An 18,197-nucleotide genomic window follows, 5' to 3' on the forward strand; every position below is an offset into this window, starting at 1 on the left:
TGCTCGTAGGGGCAGTGGAAAGAGTGCCGGAGCAACTGCAAGGGAGAGGGTTCTACTCGAGGTACTTCCTCACGGGGAGGTCCATCTTAGATTTTCGAGGCCTCACCGGTACCTGCGCAAGCAACGTTTTCGGATGATCACAAACGCCTCCATCCTTACGGCACTAGACAATGGAGATTGGTTCGCAGCCCTCGACTTACAAGGTCCTACCGTTTGGGCTCTCCTCAGCCCCCAGAGTCTTCACCAAGACCTTGGCAGTGGTGTCAGCCTACCTGCACAGACAGGGGGTATTTATATTCCAGTATCTGAATGACTGCCTACTCAAAGGGGCCTCAAAGGAGGAGGTACTACGCATAATATGTGTCACAGCAGGCACGTTCTCTTCGCTCGGCCTGCTTATCAATCTGACAAAATCAAAGACAGACCCCACACAGGACATAGAGTTCGTAGGGGCACGCATAAATTCTATTACAGCGAGGGCGTATCTACCAGAGACTTGCTTTCGGGCCATCGGCTCCCTCGCGCAAGGCTTCACCTTCAGCCCTATGGTGCCGGTTCTGACGTGCTTACAGCCGCTGGGCCACATGGCAGCAGCAACGTTTCGTACAACAGAACGCCAGGTTACACATGCGCAGCATGCAGCATTGGCTGGCGAGCGTATACAAACCGGCAGCACACACTGTTCACAGGATGGCGTCGCCCACAACGGAGGTGCGCAAATCCCTGCAACGGTGGGTAAACCCAGAGAACCTGCTAACAAGGGTACCCTTCCACCAACCACACGTATTGGTTTTTCTTACTACAGATGCCCCCCTCATAGGGTGGGGAGCACACATGGGCGAAGAGGTGACGCAAGGGCTGTGGTCCTCTATGGAGCAGTCACTGCACACAAATATACTGGAGCTCAAAGCAGTGTTCAACGCCTGCAGACACTTTCGAGACCAACTGAAAGGCAAGGTAGTCGGGATCAGTACAGACGATACCTCCACCATGTTTTATATAAATCGGCAAGGAGGAGCTCGGTCCCGTGCCTTATGTGTAGAAGCAGTCCGGTTGTGGAACTGCTGCATCGCCAACAATGTAACCTTGAAAGCCTCGTACTTACCAGGCGCTCGCAATGTGAAGGCAGACCAGCTGAGCAGGCGTTTCGCACTCACGCACGAGTGGCAGATCCGTCCCGATCTGCTGCAACCGATTTTTCCACGCATGGGGTTTTTCCCCAGATAGACCCTGTTTGCTACTCAGCACAACAAGAAGTGCCCACAATTCTGCTCCAGGGCAGGACTGGGACGGGGGTCCCTGAGGGATGCCTTCGCGATCTCATGGAGGGGCCCCCTGCTTTACGCTTTCCCTCCCACAGTGCTCATCCACAAAGTGTTGCAGAAAGCCAGGAGGGAAGGAACCTGAATGATCCCGATAGTCCCAACGTGGGATCGACAGCAATGGTTCCCCCTATTCCTGCGCATGTCGGACCGGCCACTGAGGTCCCCTCCGGTGGCGCGGGATCTGCTCACGCAAGCCCAGGGGTCCATAGTGCATCCGCACCCCCAAAGCCTGCGACTACAAACGTGGTTAATCCATGGCTCAGCTCCCTAGAGAGCACATGTACGGAGGAAGTGCAGCAAGTCCTAGAAAGTAGCAGGAGGACTTCCACCAGGAAGACCTTCAAGCAGAAATGGACTCGCTTTACGGCATGGTGTTCTACCAAACAGCTAGCCCCCTTTCGGTGCCTATGGCTGTGATATTAGAGTATTTACTGGACCTCAAGAGAGGAGGACTCTCGCTATCCTCGTTTCAGGTCCACCTGGCCGCCATTTTGGTGTTCAGACACGAAGAGGAAGGGCACACGGTGTTCGCCCATCCCATGGTTACCAGGTTCTTCAAAGGGCTGGTAAGCCTATACCCCCCTCAGAAACCGCTTCCACCTCTGTGGAACTCGGACCTGGTGCTTAATGCGAAAAGGGGACCACCGTTTGAGCCTTTGGCCACGGTTTCCCTCCGCCTCCTTATGATGAAGACGACCTTTCTTCTCGCAATCACGTCAGCTCGCAGGGTGAGCGAGCTTGAGGCAGTTATGGCAACGCCGCCCTGCGCTGTTTTTCCAAGGAGGCGGTAACCATACGGCTGCATCCAGCCTTTGTTCCTAAAGTTTCTTTCTGAGTTTCATACTAACGAACCTATTGTTTACCCTTGTTTATCCAAAGCCTCATAACTCTAACAAAGAGGTGCGCCTACACCTCCTGGACGTGAGCAGGCGCTAGCTTTCTATATGGACAGGACCAAGTCCTTCCGGAGAACGGATAGGCTCCTAGTCTCTATCGCTCCCAAATCAAAAGGAGAATGTCTCTCTTCGCAGAGAATCTCTAAGCACATCGTATCTTGCATAAAAATGTGCTACAAACTCAAAAAGACTCCTTTACTGGCCACGCCCAGGGCTCATTCCACTAGGGCGGTGGCAGCATCAACAGTCTTTTTTCAAGGGCGTTGCGCTAAAAGACATTTGCAGAGTGGCGACCTGGTCATCCTGTGACACCTTCGCCAAACATTACGCCCTTCACAGGGTATTCCAAGAGGATACCCGTCTCTTGGCAGCGGTCCTCTCGGGGACAAGCTGCACATAATCCGATTACCCACCTCCTATCTTGGGTTACTGCTGGGTAGTCACCTAATGTGGAGCACCCACGGGACACTCGAAGAAGAAAGAAAGGTTACTCACCGTAGTAACGGTGGTTCTTCGAGATGTGTCCCCGTGGGTGCTCCACTACCCGCCCATCCTCCCCGCTCCGGATCTCTGTTTAGTGTTTTGCAGGAGCATCCGAGGCGGTTGGTCAAGGAACTGGCGGGGACCGGATCGCGCACATGGCCGGGAGCGCGCGGGGGAGCGGCGCGCACCGGCGCATGCGCGGTCCGGCAGAAACTGCTTGGAAGATCCGATCTGCGGCGCCGGGCGAGCCCGACACCTAATGTGGAGCACCCACGGGGACACATCTCGAAGAACCACCGTTACTACGGTGAGTAACCTTTCTATACAGGGGATTCCGGCCCCGTCTGCACCGAGCTCGGCACGCTCGAGGGCGATGCCGCATGTGCGGTGTCCTCCGGTGCCGGCAGGCTGCGTGCCTGCGCGCTCTGCACCGCCGGTTCCCCGGGGGTCGGTGCCGCTGCCTGCGGTGCCGCCAGTACCGGCGTTTGCTTAGCCGCCGCCCTGCCTGCGGTGCGGGGCGGCTGGCTGAGTATTGGAGGCTGAGCCGCTTCCACGTGGCTCTCCGTGCCGCCGCCGATCAGCTGTAGCTGCGGCTGGGGGCTGCTTGCTCCTCCCGTCCCGCTCGCTGTTGCTGCCGGCAGGGATCGGGCTGGAGATACTTTCCTCCGTTTCTGCGCTGATGGGGTGAGGGAGGCAGCTTTCCTTTTAAGGGCCCCGGAGGGTCCCTCCTGCTGCGGCCGCTCCGGCGCTTCTGGCTGGAGGGCCTTATCAAGAAGCAGCATTTTTTTTTTTTTTTTTTTTTTTAAAGCCTGAAGAGGACATTGTTGGTGAGTCTTTGTGTTTTTAAGTGGGTACTTAGCACCTTCTTTGTGCCATTTTCCCCGTCCGATGGTCTGCCTTAGCCGGAGGGCTGATAGCCCTAGCTCCTGGCCTCCGGCGCTTGTTACTGGGACTGGCTGAGCTGTCCCTCTCCTAGCTTGTTCGTTGTTGTTTTTTTTTTTTTTTTTTTTTTTACAAAATAACAACCGGCTAGCTTATAGTAGCCTAAGTGCCTGAAAAAACTTTAAGAAAAAACAAATAAAGCCATTGAATACACTACTTGGCCTTAGCCTAGTTGGATTCCGTCTGCAGCCGACGGCGGTTAAGAGGAACTGGCGGGGACCGGATCGCGCACATGGCCGGGAGCGCGCGGGGGAGCGGCGCGCACCGGCGCATGCGCGGTCCGGCAGAAACTGCTTGGAAGATCCGATCTGCGGCGCCGGGCGAGCCCGACACCTAATGTGGAGCACCCACGGGGACACTCGAAGAAGAACCTAGAGTTTGCTCTCTGTAATGCCTTTAAGTACCTTTTTCTGAGGGAAATCCATGCCTGAATTACAAATAAGATATAATTTAAATGTATCAGTACCTTGCAGCTGAATAGGATCTGGCTTGTAGTTTAGGAAGATGTTCTGAAAAGAATAATAGAAAACACATTGGTTATCATCACTGTCAAATAAAAAATTATTATTTTTAAAAGCATATTTCTTAAGCCTTTTTAGTAACATTGTGGCACAAAAAAGAATTTTAAATATATTATTTTCTCCATTCGTACTGATTGTTTACTTTCAGCATTCCAAAAAAACCTGACAAGGAAAACCAACAAGTGAAGTCTTGACTTGCTAATCTCCTGTTCTGACCATGATATCTTCCTCTCCAAAAAGAAACTGCATGGGATTAGCAGATATGTACAATGAAACATAATTTCTGATTTTGTGTTAGTGTGCTCTCAGATAGCACCAAAGAAAATATAAACTTAAATAAGGAAGGTTTTGGTTAATCTCTCAGTATAGTTGAGAGATCTGCACATTTATTTCAAAGGTATGGTGGTTCAGTGATGAACTTTACATCTAGCATATTAAACAGAATCATAAGACTGCAAGGGACCTTGAGAGGTTGTTTAGTCCAGTCCCTTGAAATCATGCCAGGATTAAGTTATTACTTACCTAGACCATTCCTGACAGGTATTTGTCTAACCCGCCCTTAAAAAAAATCTCCAATGATGGTGGTTACATAACCTCCCTAGGCAATTTATTCCAGTGCTTAACCACCTGATGTTAGGAAGTTTTTCCTAATGTCTAACTTAAACCTCCCTTGTTACTAGTTAAGTCTGTTGCTGCTTGTTCTATCCTGAGGTTAAGGAGGACAATTCTTCTCCCTCTTCCTAGTAATAACCTTTCAGGTACCTTAAAACTGTTACTCCCCCTCTCAATCTTCTTTTTTCCAGACCAAACACACACAATTCTTTCACATCTTCCTCCTGGGTCATGTTTTCTAAACCTTTAATCATTTTTGTTGCCCTTCTTTGTTTTTCCAGTGTGTTCACATCTTTCACGAAATGTGGTGCCTAGAACTGATGACAAGACTCCAGTTGAGGCCAAATCTGCACAGAGTACAGTGGGGTCTTGCCATTCACGAGTGCCACATTCAGAAATTCAATTATTCACGAATGAACTCGCTTCCTTGCATGAGGCCCTTGTGACCACTGTTCCCTCTTTTTTCTGTCCATGGGCAGAATAAATTTCTTTGTGTGTGGATGTGCACACACTACCCGCTGTAGGTGGCTGTGGGTCCTCTGCTACTCAGCTGAACAGCACCTGAATCGCTCCAGTACATGGTGCTGAGAACAAGCGCTGATCGTTGGGAGCAAGGGCATACTCCCTAAGTAGCATCTTGAGTTGAATGTTCGGTCCTTTACGGTCTGGAGCTGAAAGGATTTACATATCGGGTGCATCTAGCTAATGTGAGACTCTCCTAAGCACCAAAGACAGTTGTCATGTGCATGGCTGACTAGCATGCCTCCAGAAATTAGCACATACTTTAAAGACAGGGGATTTGGGTATGCCTAAAAGGGACTAGCTATCCACTAAAAAATACTATTTATGATTGAAAGAACTAGCATTAAACAATACAAAGGCTACAGCTAAGGTCTGAAGCAAACAGTTCTGACCACCATCACTAGCAGCAAAAAGGAAATGAGAGGGGAAGAGGTCTGGAGCCTTACAAGGGTTATACAGCACAACTTGCGATCATCAGTCTACAGAGTGCAAGAGCCAGTCCCCTATGGATACTTCTGAGAGATAAAGCTTTGGCACAGGAACATGTGTTGAGCACCTCCACTCAGCATAGGTGTACATGAGCAAGCACTCGAAGAACAACAAGTTACTCCAACTAGGGATGCAAAATCCCATTTGACTGGTTAACTGGTTAAATGTCAGGTTTAACTGGTTAACCGATTAAATGGGTTGCAGATATTAATACTACATGGACTCCATTTAAGGAGGCCAGTGAGAAAACAGTGCTACACAGTCCTCTCATACCAGGTAAGGGAGGAAAAGAAATACAGTCACTGAGCTCCCCTTCCACAAGGGATAATGGTGGAATGAATATGTAGAGATCTGCTGCCATGTCCCAGAAATCTTCCATGCACACTGCAACTTTTATCTGCATCGATTCCTTACAACACACAGAGTGCAAGAAATACACAGAATACAAGAAATTCAGGGATTTGTGGGAAGAAAACAACTAGCTATATTTTTATCATACATTCAAATATAAATATCTGCAAGTTACATCTATGGACACATGCAAGGCAAACATTAATAGAGTATTTGAAACAGCACTACCATGTACAAGATCAATGGTTTTTGGAGTTGTTTTGTTTAAGGATATCTATTGCATTATTACTGCAGAAAATTATGTTTATAAAAAGGTAATTTTGGTTGTTTTTAAGAGTTATATTGGACACAGGTGAAAACAGAGTACCAAAAGTAGAACGAGAGAAGCTAAAAAAAGCAAATGTTGGAAAATGGGCCTTTGAAAATTTACAAATGGAGACCCTGTTTCTAGAAAAATGCATGCTAGTGCTTATCAATATGCAGAGGAGCAAGGCAAAATCAAAGAACTACTCACTCACACGAAGTTTAGTGTGTCCATAAGCATTGGCAGAATTGAGGCAAAATACTATGGGATGAAGAGTAGATCTTTACTTCCAGATTGTAATTTCAGTATGATAACCATGGAGAATGATCTTCTCAAAGAAGCAATAACTAAATAGTGTTTTACTTTTTTAAAAATGTATCCTCTACTGCATTTTCAGAAATTAAACACAGTTCAGATCAGCTACTTACCGATCAGCAGGCTAAGTGGAGGTCTGCATGTTGGAAAAGCATGGAGCATATCCAACAAGCAGACATTAGACTCTCTGATGAAGCTGTTGTAATCAGAGGCTCCTTGTTTGCTGCACAGCTCCTGAAGCCTTCGCTTTTCTCTGGCATCACTGGTGTATTCTACAAGAGCTCGCAAAAATGCCTAAAAGGAGGAAAGAAGTAAGTTTTAATTTGGATTAATTTTACTGTTTGTATTTTAAGAATGTTTTATTCATTTCCTAAATGGAGATTTGCTCAGCTATCTTGGAACAATGTGGGTTGCCTGCAGCGACATCCTGTAGGTTAACAAAAAATGCAGTATGCTGTATATTTTCACCTCCGTGAAAATTTCTCCATTTCATAGCCACCTCTTCCAGTGCCTGAGGCAGAGCAGCAAGTCACCAAATGTGGTCTAGTTAGGGGGCGCATGGGATGTATTGGTGGCAAAACCTAAAATTCCGTAATTGCTTTTTGGGCAGATTTGAACCTTTACCTTTTGCTTAAAAAGAAATAGCACCATAACACATATTAACTCCATGGAAACAGTGCTTTCTGAATTACAAATGCAGGCATACAAGCAAATTTTGAGAGGGATTATGGCAATATTAAGTACAATATATACTAAGCAGTAAATGCAATTATGGGATCCTGTTCTGTTCTCCTATGTCCACCTACAGTATTATGAGCTCTTTCTACGGGCGGGGGTGGGGGGGGGTGGAACCAAGTTGTGTACTGCAAGACAGTGAAAATCATTTTAAAATATTTGCAGCGTTACATTTTCAAGATAATATTAAAATAAACACAGTACATTAAAAATAAGGAGGTGAATCAAAATATTCAGGGTAATAAAAAAATTGTATTCTTCCTACCCTCCCACCCCAAACACTTTGAATTTAATCAAATTACATTCTAGAGCTAAACCTCTGCAGAACATTAACAGCTTTGACTACAAAGTTTCATTAAGTATGTGGTACTCTGAACAGGCTATAAAGCAGATGGATTATGAAACCTGTTTTGGGTCATATTCCCTAACCACTACTCTACTTACTCTCATTGCTCATACAAATTTTGCAAAACTGTTTAAAAGTAGTTTTGAAAGGTTATGTCAATTAAAAGGCTTTCTTCTATGGAATCCTGTGTAATAGTGACATCTAGTGGATCCTGCTGTAAAAACGACTCCAACTGAATGAGTAAGACACATCCAAAAACCTTATTTCAATTAATTTCCTCCTAAGTGTACCTCCCAGTGTGTTTTGACAGAACTATACAGTAATAAAGTATTCTTTAATACTTTCAGCTATTTCCAAGCATTAAGTGTAAAGGAAGAAATTTTCACTGGATGTGAAATCAAAAACCTCAGCTGTACTATTTCAGAAGTGTATCTTGGCAATTAATTGCAGAATGTAAGTACATGAAAGTTGAGACTAAAATAAAAACAAAAAGATATAAATGGTTTGAATGTAGCAGTTCACTGCTTTCTAGTAATAATACCTGAGATATAACATGCACAAGATATTTTTTGTTAATGAGTACAGCTTCTACTATACACTTAGGGCAAGATTCTGCCATGCTCATGTTGAATTTGCACCATATTCCATAAAAAGTACGATTTATTTCAAGATAAACATGTGCCTACTTATCGATAATGAAGCTACGTGTATGTCACACTGCATGCTCCTTGAAGCAACGTGTAGAGTACATAAACTTGCACTACCAGCAGCACGTATATAAACTGCGATGTAGGTGATGAAACACTGTTTAGATATACAAAGACACATCTGAACCTACGATGTATGTATGCTACACAGCTCTCTAAGGCCTGATCTATACTAGGGAACAAAGTCAATTCCAGATATGCAATTCTAGCTACACGATTAGCATAGCTAGCATTGATATATCAGAATCGACTTTCTGCCCTAATACAGATTGGGGCTCTTTGGGCTCATGACGATGTCCCTTACTCCAAGTGATAGCATGGAGTACCAAGGTTGACAGCCAAGCCCAGAAAGATTGATTTTGCTGCTTCTTCACACGTGCGGCAAAATGGAATTCCAAAAGATTCATCGTGGCGTGTTGAACGCTGGGTAAGTATAGACATACCCTAAATGCCAAAGCAGTGCCTCCTCCATCTATACTGCTATTTTGAGCAGTTTATTGTCTGACTCCCAAACCTTTCCCTGTTAAGAGCTGCTGGAGCTTTTCCCAATTGCCTCCAAACCGCCAGAGCCTTCTACTACCGCACATAGCTACATGCTGCAGCACAGATGCAGCCTACTTTTCACCGCAGCCTGCAGCTATTCATATACTAGATGCCAGGACCAGTGGTGTGCAGTATAGACATCTCTTAGGTTTCTGGGCCTGACAGCAGAGTTGGTTCTCATATCATTTGCCCTCTTGGCCCCTTAATAAGAGTTCATACTTTCATTCTTAGGTAGTCCAAAAGCCATGAATTTACTTATATAAAGTGAAAGCGACTATTAAGAAAATCATGTGCATACGCAAAAAGAAAAATACAGCTTTTTCAGCATTAAATATCTGCATGTAATTGGTAGTCTTTGTAAAAGTCTATAACAGTTATTCCCAAGGGCTATGTTTAGACGGTGTCTTTGTTTCAAAATAATTTGTGCAATGCAATTATCTGTTTCCAGAACAAATCCGAGAAACCTCCTGTATGAGAGAAGTATCATTATGCGGAAATATGCATCTTGGAGGTCAAGGACCAAAAATCAGTCCCCTTTGGCTAGTGTTGCAATTATTGTTGCTGGAGTGACCTTACTAAGAGGCTGGATCTTCATTAATTTGTTGAGTCTTCTTAAGCTTAGAATGGGCCTTTATCATAGTCTGGCAGCTGTGTGAACAAAAGAGGAGTGATGGGAGGAGTTGGTTTCCTCTTCATCATCATTCTCATTGCCAGTTGCCTTTATAGCAGCACTTGGTGCCAAGAGTCATGTGCTGTGCCCTGCAGAAGCAGGTGGTCACAAGATAGACTGTACCACTGCTGAACAGCTTGATGTTTGCACATCTCCAGTAGTACCAGTATCTCTGAGAAAGATGCTTAGAGTCTTTTGCTTGCACAGTTCCTACGGTATGATCCTATTGCTTCAGCGATCGACAGTCTCAGTGCAGTTGGTATCGACAGGGTCTGGTGTGGTGTGGAATGTCTCTTTTGGGTAGACAGGACCCCTCAGAGCAGGACTTTTCCTACACTAGACAAGAAATCTTTTGGGTAGGTTCTCTGAAAAGGAGAGGTCAAACCCCATTTCTTTTCTACACCTTTTTGGAAGAGTGCTACTTCCCCTGAGAGGGTGATGAATGGTCATATATGACTGCTGGAGACTGGTGCCCAGGAGAGATTTGTGATCCTGGATCAGATACCAGGTATACAGACAACTTCATCATCAGGAATTTTAGTTGTGGATCCCTTGCTTTGCTGGTGTGCAACTTCAGATTCTGTCAGTAAGAGCGCTGTTGTGGTTTGTGTCTTTCACCGAGGCACTGAACACATGCTGAATGCCCATCAAAGACTGGGACTGATGACTGGCAACGCAGGCAATGTTTAAAACCTAGGGACCTGGTCATGCACCTTAGAATACAGTTTCTGCCATGAGGAAGGGTAACTATGCTACACTAAGAGGTCCTCATAATAGGAACTTGTATTCCTAAAATAAATTTTTTCTCTTAAAAATAAAATAAATGGGGAAGAGCTAGAGTAGTTAGCTATTAATTAATTATCAGAAAGGTAGCCAAATTAGTCTGCATCTTCAAAAACAAGAAGTCCTGTGGCACCTTACAGACTAACAGATATTTTGGAGCATAAGATTTCATGGGCAAAGATCTGATTCAGTGCCATAGGACTTCTTGTTGTTACTAATTAACTAGTACTTTAAAGTTAAAGCTAGACAAACAAACAAAGCTTTGAGTCATTGCCATTTGTTGCATCTCAAACCGAGGGCAGTAGGGAAAGAATTGTTGGATGGTCAGTTGTACAGTATGAGGTTGCTATGTAACAGTATGAGGTTGTGCAAGATGGGGAGTGCAAGCACAGGGGCACAGATTGACCTAAAGCAGAGCAACCATAGGGACACTTCTCAAAGAAGAACTCCGTGTTATGTAGTCGTCTGCTCTCTTTCATGCCGCAGTATGAAGAGGAGCATCATGGAAACAGAAACTGACATGAAATTGTGGTATCCTGGTAGCGTGCACAGGTTTTATGGATCCAGAGCCAAAAGAACAATTAAAGAATTAGAAAACATGCCATGTAGAGATTGAGCTCCTTGAGTCTGTCAAGTTAGCTTGACAAAGAGAAGGTTAAAGGATAGCTTAATTGCAGTCTACAAGAATTACATGGAGAATGAATATTTGATAATGGGCCCTTTAATTGAGCAAAGAGAAGTGCAACAGTGCAATGGATGGAAGTTGGAAGTAGACAAATTCAGACTGGAAACAAGGCGTACATTTTTAAAAGTAAGGGTAATTAACCATTGGAAAAATTGTCCAATTATGATCGTGGATTCTCCAACGCTAGAAATTTTTAAAACAAGACTATGTTTTTATAAGAGATACGCTCTAGGAATTATTTTATGACAGTCTATAGCCTGCATTATATAGGCGATCACACTGAATTATCACAGTGGTCTCTTCCAGCCTTAAAATCTATAAGATCTTTTTAAGAAATAGATAAAAAACCTTTTTGGGAACTGCTCTTATTTCCAGACACCAGGTAAGAATAAATTCCACAGTGCTTCCTTTAGGTATATGCTCTGGCAGAGCTGCTCCTGTGAAGTGGAGAAATGGAAAGTAATTAATTAAAGCCAGCAGCAGTTTCACAATGCATTTGTTCTTTAAAGAAATATCAGAGTTAAATTGTACTCCATATTCTGATATTGGCATTTTTCATGAAATAGCTAGATAATTTTCTCTAGTGAAGAACCTACTAAAGAACTCAACCTTATTGAAAAAGGTTGGAAATATAATACGGTTCATTAGACAGATATGTTACTATAGTTTTTTTACTGTTGAACCTTGAAGTCCCTGTTGCCATTTCCCCTATAATAGAAAAATCTCCATGGAAAGAGGTTCTCCAAACAGTGAATTGTTAAAATGTCACACTTCAAGGAATAAAAAAGAACCACTGAAAAATATTTTTCCTTTTTTCAGCAGCTCTAATTATACAGAAATGTACACACACAAATATAAACGCTCTTGTTTCAAGGCATGAGCTATGCCCTAATGAGGGATAGGAAGAAACTTCACCAATGGCTAGGCTGTTCAGGATAGGGTTTCTCTTCATCATTAAAAATCCGAAAGTGCTTGCATTCAGAGACTAGATGCTGGCTTATTTGGACCACCACTCCAATTTTGGGAGAGAAGAATTCTGTCTGCCAAATTAGCCAAATTGCTGCCTGCAGAATCCTGGGACTCCCTATGGAGATCTTCTGTCCCGGCACCAAGGCACCCCATGACTCTTCTGGTGTGTGAGAGCTGACATGGAACAAAGATGGTATGTAGGCACTGGTAAAACTTCTTGAATTACCACTTTGTCAAAACCCTGATAATGAAATGTTTTGCCAGACTTTTTAAATGAAACATTTCAATTCTTCAGTGATTCCTTACATTTTCTTTTAAAAAACAGAAAAGGTTTAACAGTGGTCAGAAGCTAAACAAAAATGTTTTATTTTGACAAAATTAAACATTTCATAGAAAATGTGGAAGTGACCTTGAGAGGTCACCTAGTCCACCCTTGGCATGAATAAAGTGCCCTTAACCACCCCTGAGAGGAGTTTGTCAAACCTGTTTTAAGAACGGTCAGTGACAGGGACTCCACAACTCTCTCGGTAACTTACTTCAGAGGTTAATCTGAGAGGAGAATATAGAGAGGGAAAAAATAAGGTTGGGGGGACACACAGGAGAAGGTAGTGGGAGGGCATATCTGGCCCTGCATCAAGGATGGACAAACTTTTTTGGGTCTGAGCCCACTGACAAATCAGCTGGAAGTCACAGAAGTGAGAAGCAAAACCAAGAAAGTAAAAAATACCCCACCTGTCTGATGTAGTCCATGACTATGGGCTATAAGGTCTGGACGGGAAGGGAGGGTGCAGGAGCAGGTTGAGAATTGGGGTTTCTGGGCAGGACCAAGTGTGTAGGAGAGGTGTGGGGTCTAAGCAGGACAGGGGGCAGGAGTGGGCTGGGGGTGTGGGCCTATGTGAGAGAAGGGTGCAGGAGAGATGGGGGTCTGGAATGGAGGAGTCAGGGTGGGAGCGAGGGCACAGAAGCAGGGTATCATAACCCTGGCTGAGCACCTTTGTTTGTTATTCATACTGAAGTCTGCTGAATTAACAGGCTACATGGTCTGCTAGTGCAGTTGACATCAGAGCTCCAAGAACAGCAACTCTAGTAGCAATAACAATGCTGAAGCACAAGTAAAACTCCACAGCACTTACCCTCCCTTCCCTCATGAGAGCGAGAAGAGGGACCAGGAAAGGAGGTTTGTGAGGAGGGAAGGACAAAAATTCTACAGATATCCCTGGAGGATAATCTCCAGAACACATAGGCTACGTCTACACTAGAAACACCTGTCACCAGATCGCATCTACATACAAAAGCAGATCAACAGAGCAATCTGCTCTGTTGACAGAGTGGACAAACTACCCCGCCCTCTGTTGACAGAATGGCTGATCGGAAGTTCTGCAAACAGCACTGCCTGGGGAACTGGAAGCCCTCTCTGTTGACAGAAGTGTCTACACTGCACTTCTGTTGAAGAAATCTATTGACAGAAGTGTTATTTCTCAAATTTCGAGGGATGACACTGTCGAGACAAATTCAGAGTTCTGTGGAGATTCTGACAGAACACTTTGTGTGTGTAGACACTCCCCTGAGTTATGTCGACAGAAGGCCCCTTCTGTCAACAAATCTCTCTAGTGTAGACACAGCCGTAATGATCTTTTCCAGTTGTGGGCACAGAGTGTTAGATGACCCTCAAAGATCACAGAGGGAGGGTAGCTGGCATCAAGGGATGCAGGTCTCAACCAATATTCTAAAAGTGGTTCTTGATTGATGGCTGAGAGCGAGTACAGGCTGTGGCAGGAGAGGGGTCCAAGAAGCAAGGCCTCTGTCTAGGTCTACACTGGCCACAAAAAATCATATGCTCAGGTTCGCTCTTCCGGGGTGCCGTTTCACACGTGCATGGAACAGTACGTTCTGAAATCAGTGTCGACCCTGGAACTCCCTGAGAGCTGCAAGGGTTAAGCAATGTCTGTGGGAGGAGTGCTCCCGTCAACATTCTGCAGTAAGGACAGTGACCAATGTCAACGGCTGCAAAATCGATTTTAGGTATGCAGTTGGTGTACCTAAAATTGCATAGCAGTCGTTGACATTCCCGATAAGTGTAGACGTAGCCTCTATATATGCAGAGGCTCAACTATGTGCTGATAATGAGGTGCATGACCTCAATTTATAAGACTGCCCTCACCGTGTCCTCTTAAGGGCCAGAGCACAAATTCCCAGGGAATGTAGAGTTGATCTAAAATCTTTTAGAGTGTGCAGGGATTCATCAACTTTCTCTCTGAAGAGATTCAACTAATTAAAAGAGAGCCCCTGTGTGGTATTTTGAACTTTTCCATGAAACCCTAAGAACTGCAGCCACTAACAATGTATGGAAATTAGTGACATTAAATTGCAGGTTTGTCGAGGAAAGACCTTCCTTCCTTGGAGGTCTGGGCTCCTAGAGCCTTTATCTGCCATTTGATAGTGTGACAGTCCTTTCAAGCAGCCACCTGAACCATGAGGAAGCTGGAGGCAGGATGAAAGCATAAGAATTCAGTCCCTTTAGCAGGAATGAAATGCTATTTCTTGGCTCCTTGCAATGCAGGGACACAGAACACTGGGACATACCATACCACACTAGCCAGTTACAGTATGCTTCATTGATGGTCAGGGGCAACTTTCAGCTAGAAGATATCCAGGAACTGGTTTTGAGGGTCCTGGACCACCTCTGACAGGATCTGTAGGTCACTGGTAACCCTTTGTAATGGCTCTTGGTACCAGCAATGGTTATCCAGTGGATAATACAAAGGAGCGACTGCTTCATTCAAGGCAGATGAAGATGCTTGCATCAGAAGTGTTGATACTTGTGAATTCAGTTCCTCCATCTCCTCATTGCACACCACAGAACAGGTTGGTAAGAGGGAGAGAAAAATGGCACAGAGTGGCCTGGATGCCTGTCATAAGGATCTCATGGACACCAATAAGGAAAGAAAAAGGGATCGATCAGTTGGGAGCGGGGGTGGGGGGAGATGCCAAGCAAATTGGCACCAGTGATCTCAGGAGGAAGGAAAAGGGTCAAACTCAACAGAATGGCAAGCGTAACCCTTCCTTGACTGTCTACTGAGGATCATCTGCCTCTGCACTGACACTGTTGTGGCCATCTCCTTCGATTTATCAAATTCAATAATTTCTCCATCAGTAGCAGAGGTGCTATTGGTACCAAGCCACTCCTGCCAGATGGTTGGAGGTCATAAGGTCTTGGGACAGTGATGCTGACTCCTCCTCTTGAATAAGGATATCCCTCCAGGGGGGTCTGAGCCAGAAGGAAGTGGCATCTGTGGGTAAGGGAGGTATACAATCTACCAGTATTATATAGGTCTTGACACCCCCAATTGTCCAAGGGGTTCCTCCAGTTAAGTCTGAAAGATCTGGTGCTACCGTAGTGCATGGATGGACTTTAGGAAGGCAGGGCGGTACTGACCATAGGTCCAGATCAGTAATTGTAGACTGAACCAGAGGATGTCTGTCCTTACTCTGTAGTACTAAAGTGAAAAAAGGAACTGACCGATATTTCTTTTTACACGTCTTTGCCTTCCTATCTTGGGGTCTTTGTGGGAGCTTATTCCTTAGGTTCATTAAACAACATTTCACCCAACCTAGAAGGGCTCAAGGAGGAATTCTTTCAATGGGGATCTGTCCTTGGGCCCATGAGAGGACCCTCAATGCTAATGCAATGCAGTGAAAGAAGAATCTTTGGAGGATTCCAATCCAAGGCACGTGCTTGGAGGGAAACTGCTGGACAGTTGAGGCCAATGTATGGGCGGGTGTGGGTGTGGAGGGGGAAGCAGTGGAGTCTCCTTGTACTTTTTGGAGAGAGGCTTCACAGCCTTCTCCATCAGTTACTTCCTTAGGCAACCTGCAAGGATTCTCAAGTTATGGGTGGGAAGGAAAAATACCACACTTCAGAGAATATATGCTTCACCCAGATAACACAGGCAGCATTGATGTTTGTCATTGATGGAGAAGGACCAAGTGCAGGAGATTCAATTCGTGAATCCCATGACTCCCAGAGTCATTCTGGTACAATGTCATGGTTGAATGGCCCAGAGATTGAGGCTCCATATAAACTGCTAGATTCAGCTCTTCGTCTAAATGCAGACCTTACTCCTGCTCCAATAATTAAAAATTTGGTGCATGTTGTAAAATTCTGCATATTTAATTTGTCAAAACAATATGAACACACCAGTTCCAATGATTTTGACAATTTATTACAAAATATCTATGCCCACGTTTGTCTGTAACAGTACAGGCAACAACAACAAAAAAGAACCCCTCCGGAGCAGAGTGTTAAAGAAACCCTGACAACCCAGGTTTCTGTTTCTCTGCTATGCATACCTCAGTCTGCACATGCACGTGTGTCAGCTTGGCACATCTTTGGGGGAAAAGTCTGCGCTACTAGTCTTTTAATGAATTCTTTGTTTTTCTGCCCTGCTCCCATAGGGCTACCAAATAGAGAACACTGCCAGGGGGAAAGGAGGGGAAACTACAAAGAAATTACAGTTGAGAATGCTGGAGCGGCTCCTTGGGGTGTACTGAATGTGTGTGTGTGTGTGTGTGTGTACTCGCAGGGGACATTTTGGGGATTCCTAAAAAATGTACTGGGAGGGGACAGTTGAAGGATGCTGGAGGGGACTGTGTGTAACCACCCACATCCAGACATTTGCACACTAGACCCCACAGACCCTCATCATGGGGCCAAACAGCTATGCCCCATTTCCTGAGCCCAGACACCAGGAGCTCCCAAGCCACGTTCCCCTCCTCCCACAAGCCCAGCCATAAACTCCACCCTGTACAGTTTTATGAATGTCCTGTCAAGCCAAGATAACCCATATCTAACTGTATGTGTGTGGGGGGGGAGCACCGTTTAAAGGTTCGGCCACCCCCAGAACAATTTAGGTTATGCCCCGCCTACCCTTTTCCTTCAGTCGTGTCTCCTGGAAAACAGTAGACCCTCCCTGCAGCTCCTCATAGGGTACAGCTTGCTAGCTCTGGCAGCTGCCACAAAGTAAGGGACCCCTGTTGAACCATGTGACGGAGCAAGCCCAGCAAACTGAAAAACCACGGTCTTCCCACACCTGTCAAGCAGGTACACTGTGAGCTGGGTAGCTGGGCTCTGCCAGGTCTAGTGGCCACCATGATCTCTGCAGTGCCAACTATACAGGAGAAAGGAAAATCTCTGCAGAACATTAATTCTGCAAATTCTGCATTGTATATTGGTGCAGGAATAGGACCTGAGTCAAAAACTGGCCTCCTATTTTCATTTTCCAGAGTCTTAGAAACCTCAGAATTGGAGGTTTTAACTTATAACACTTCTTGTAGGAAGAGGAGGTCTGTTTTGCCTCTCCTTTCAAGTTCATCATATGAAAGACCAACAGATAATACAAGGAATAGGAGAATACTCTTTTCTTAAGCATTTTATGCACAAAACATATGCATCTCATGCTAGGAAAACTGTGATAAGATGCACATCTTTTAAATTTTTATTGCTTGATCTTTGGATTCACCATTGTTAAGTAACAATAATACTAATACTCACACTATTTACAACCATCTAACTTGAATCCAAAGATTGCTCACATTTGGCCACGTAGCTGGAAGGAACTGAGACAGCAACCACTGCCATACTGCCTTTCACAGCTCCATTATCAAGCTATGTCTACACTAGACATAGAAGTCAATCAATGGCATAGCTAAAAAACTGATGTATCTGTGGTCAACTTCCATGGCTATCTCCATGGGGGAAGGTCGACGGGAGTATTTTTCCCTTGACCTTCCTTATTCCTGACCTCTTACAAGGAGCACAGGGGTTGACTTTAACCCCTGAGAGCCTCATTTTGTGCCTGTGCGAAATCAAATTCTAGAAGATTGACCCTGAGTGAGTTGACTTTCCGTAGGAGTGTGGCTGCAGCCTCAGAATGTGCTTAAATGCTGAGTCATGGAGGAGTGCTCTAACAGGCATTACTAGTAGAAGGCTGCACTGATTC

At 45.0% G+C, this 18,197-nt stretch overlaps 1 protein-coding gene across 6 annotated transcripts in view; it reads right to left on the minus strand.

Annotated features, from left to right (window-relative positions):
- Positions 1–18,197, minus strand: part of MTRR (5-methyltetrahydrofolate-homocysteine methyltransferase reductase) — a 94,328-nt gene that overhangs the window by 44,608 nt on the left and 31,523 nt on the right. For 5 of the 6 annotated variants that reach the window (XM_074987864.1, XM_074987861.1, XM_074987865.1 and 2 more), the window contains exons 8-10: positions 11,578–11,666; positions 6,874–7,054; positions 4,113–4,155 (exon numbers count right to left, since the gene is read on the minus strand). In XM_074987864.1, the coding sequence (XP_074843965.1) occupies positions 4,113–4,155; positions 6,874–7,054; positions 11,578–11,666 (313 nt within the window). The remainder of the gene's footprint in view (positions 1–4,112; positions 4,156–6,873; positions 7,055–11,577; positions 11,667–18,197) is intronic. The other variant, XM_074987866.1, reaches the window with a different exon arrangement.

The sequence above is a fragment of the Carettochelys insculpta genome, chromosome 2 (assembly GCF_033958435.1).
Source record: "Carettochelys insculpta isolate YL-2023 chromosome 2, ASM3395843v1, whole genome shotgun sequence".
NCBI lineage: Eukaryota > Metazoa > Chordata > Testudines > Carettochelyidae > Carettochelys > Carettochelys insculpta.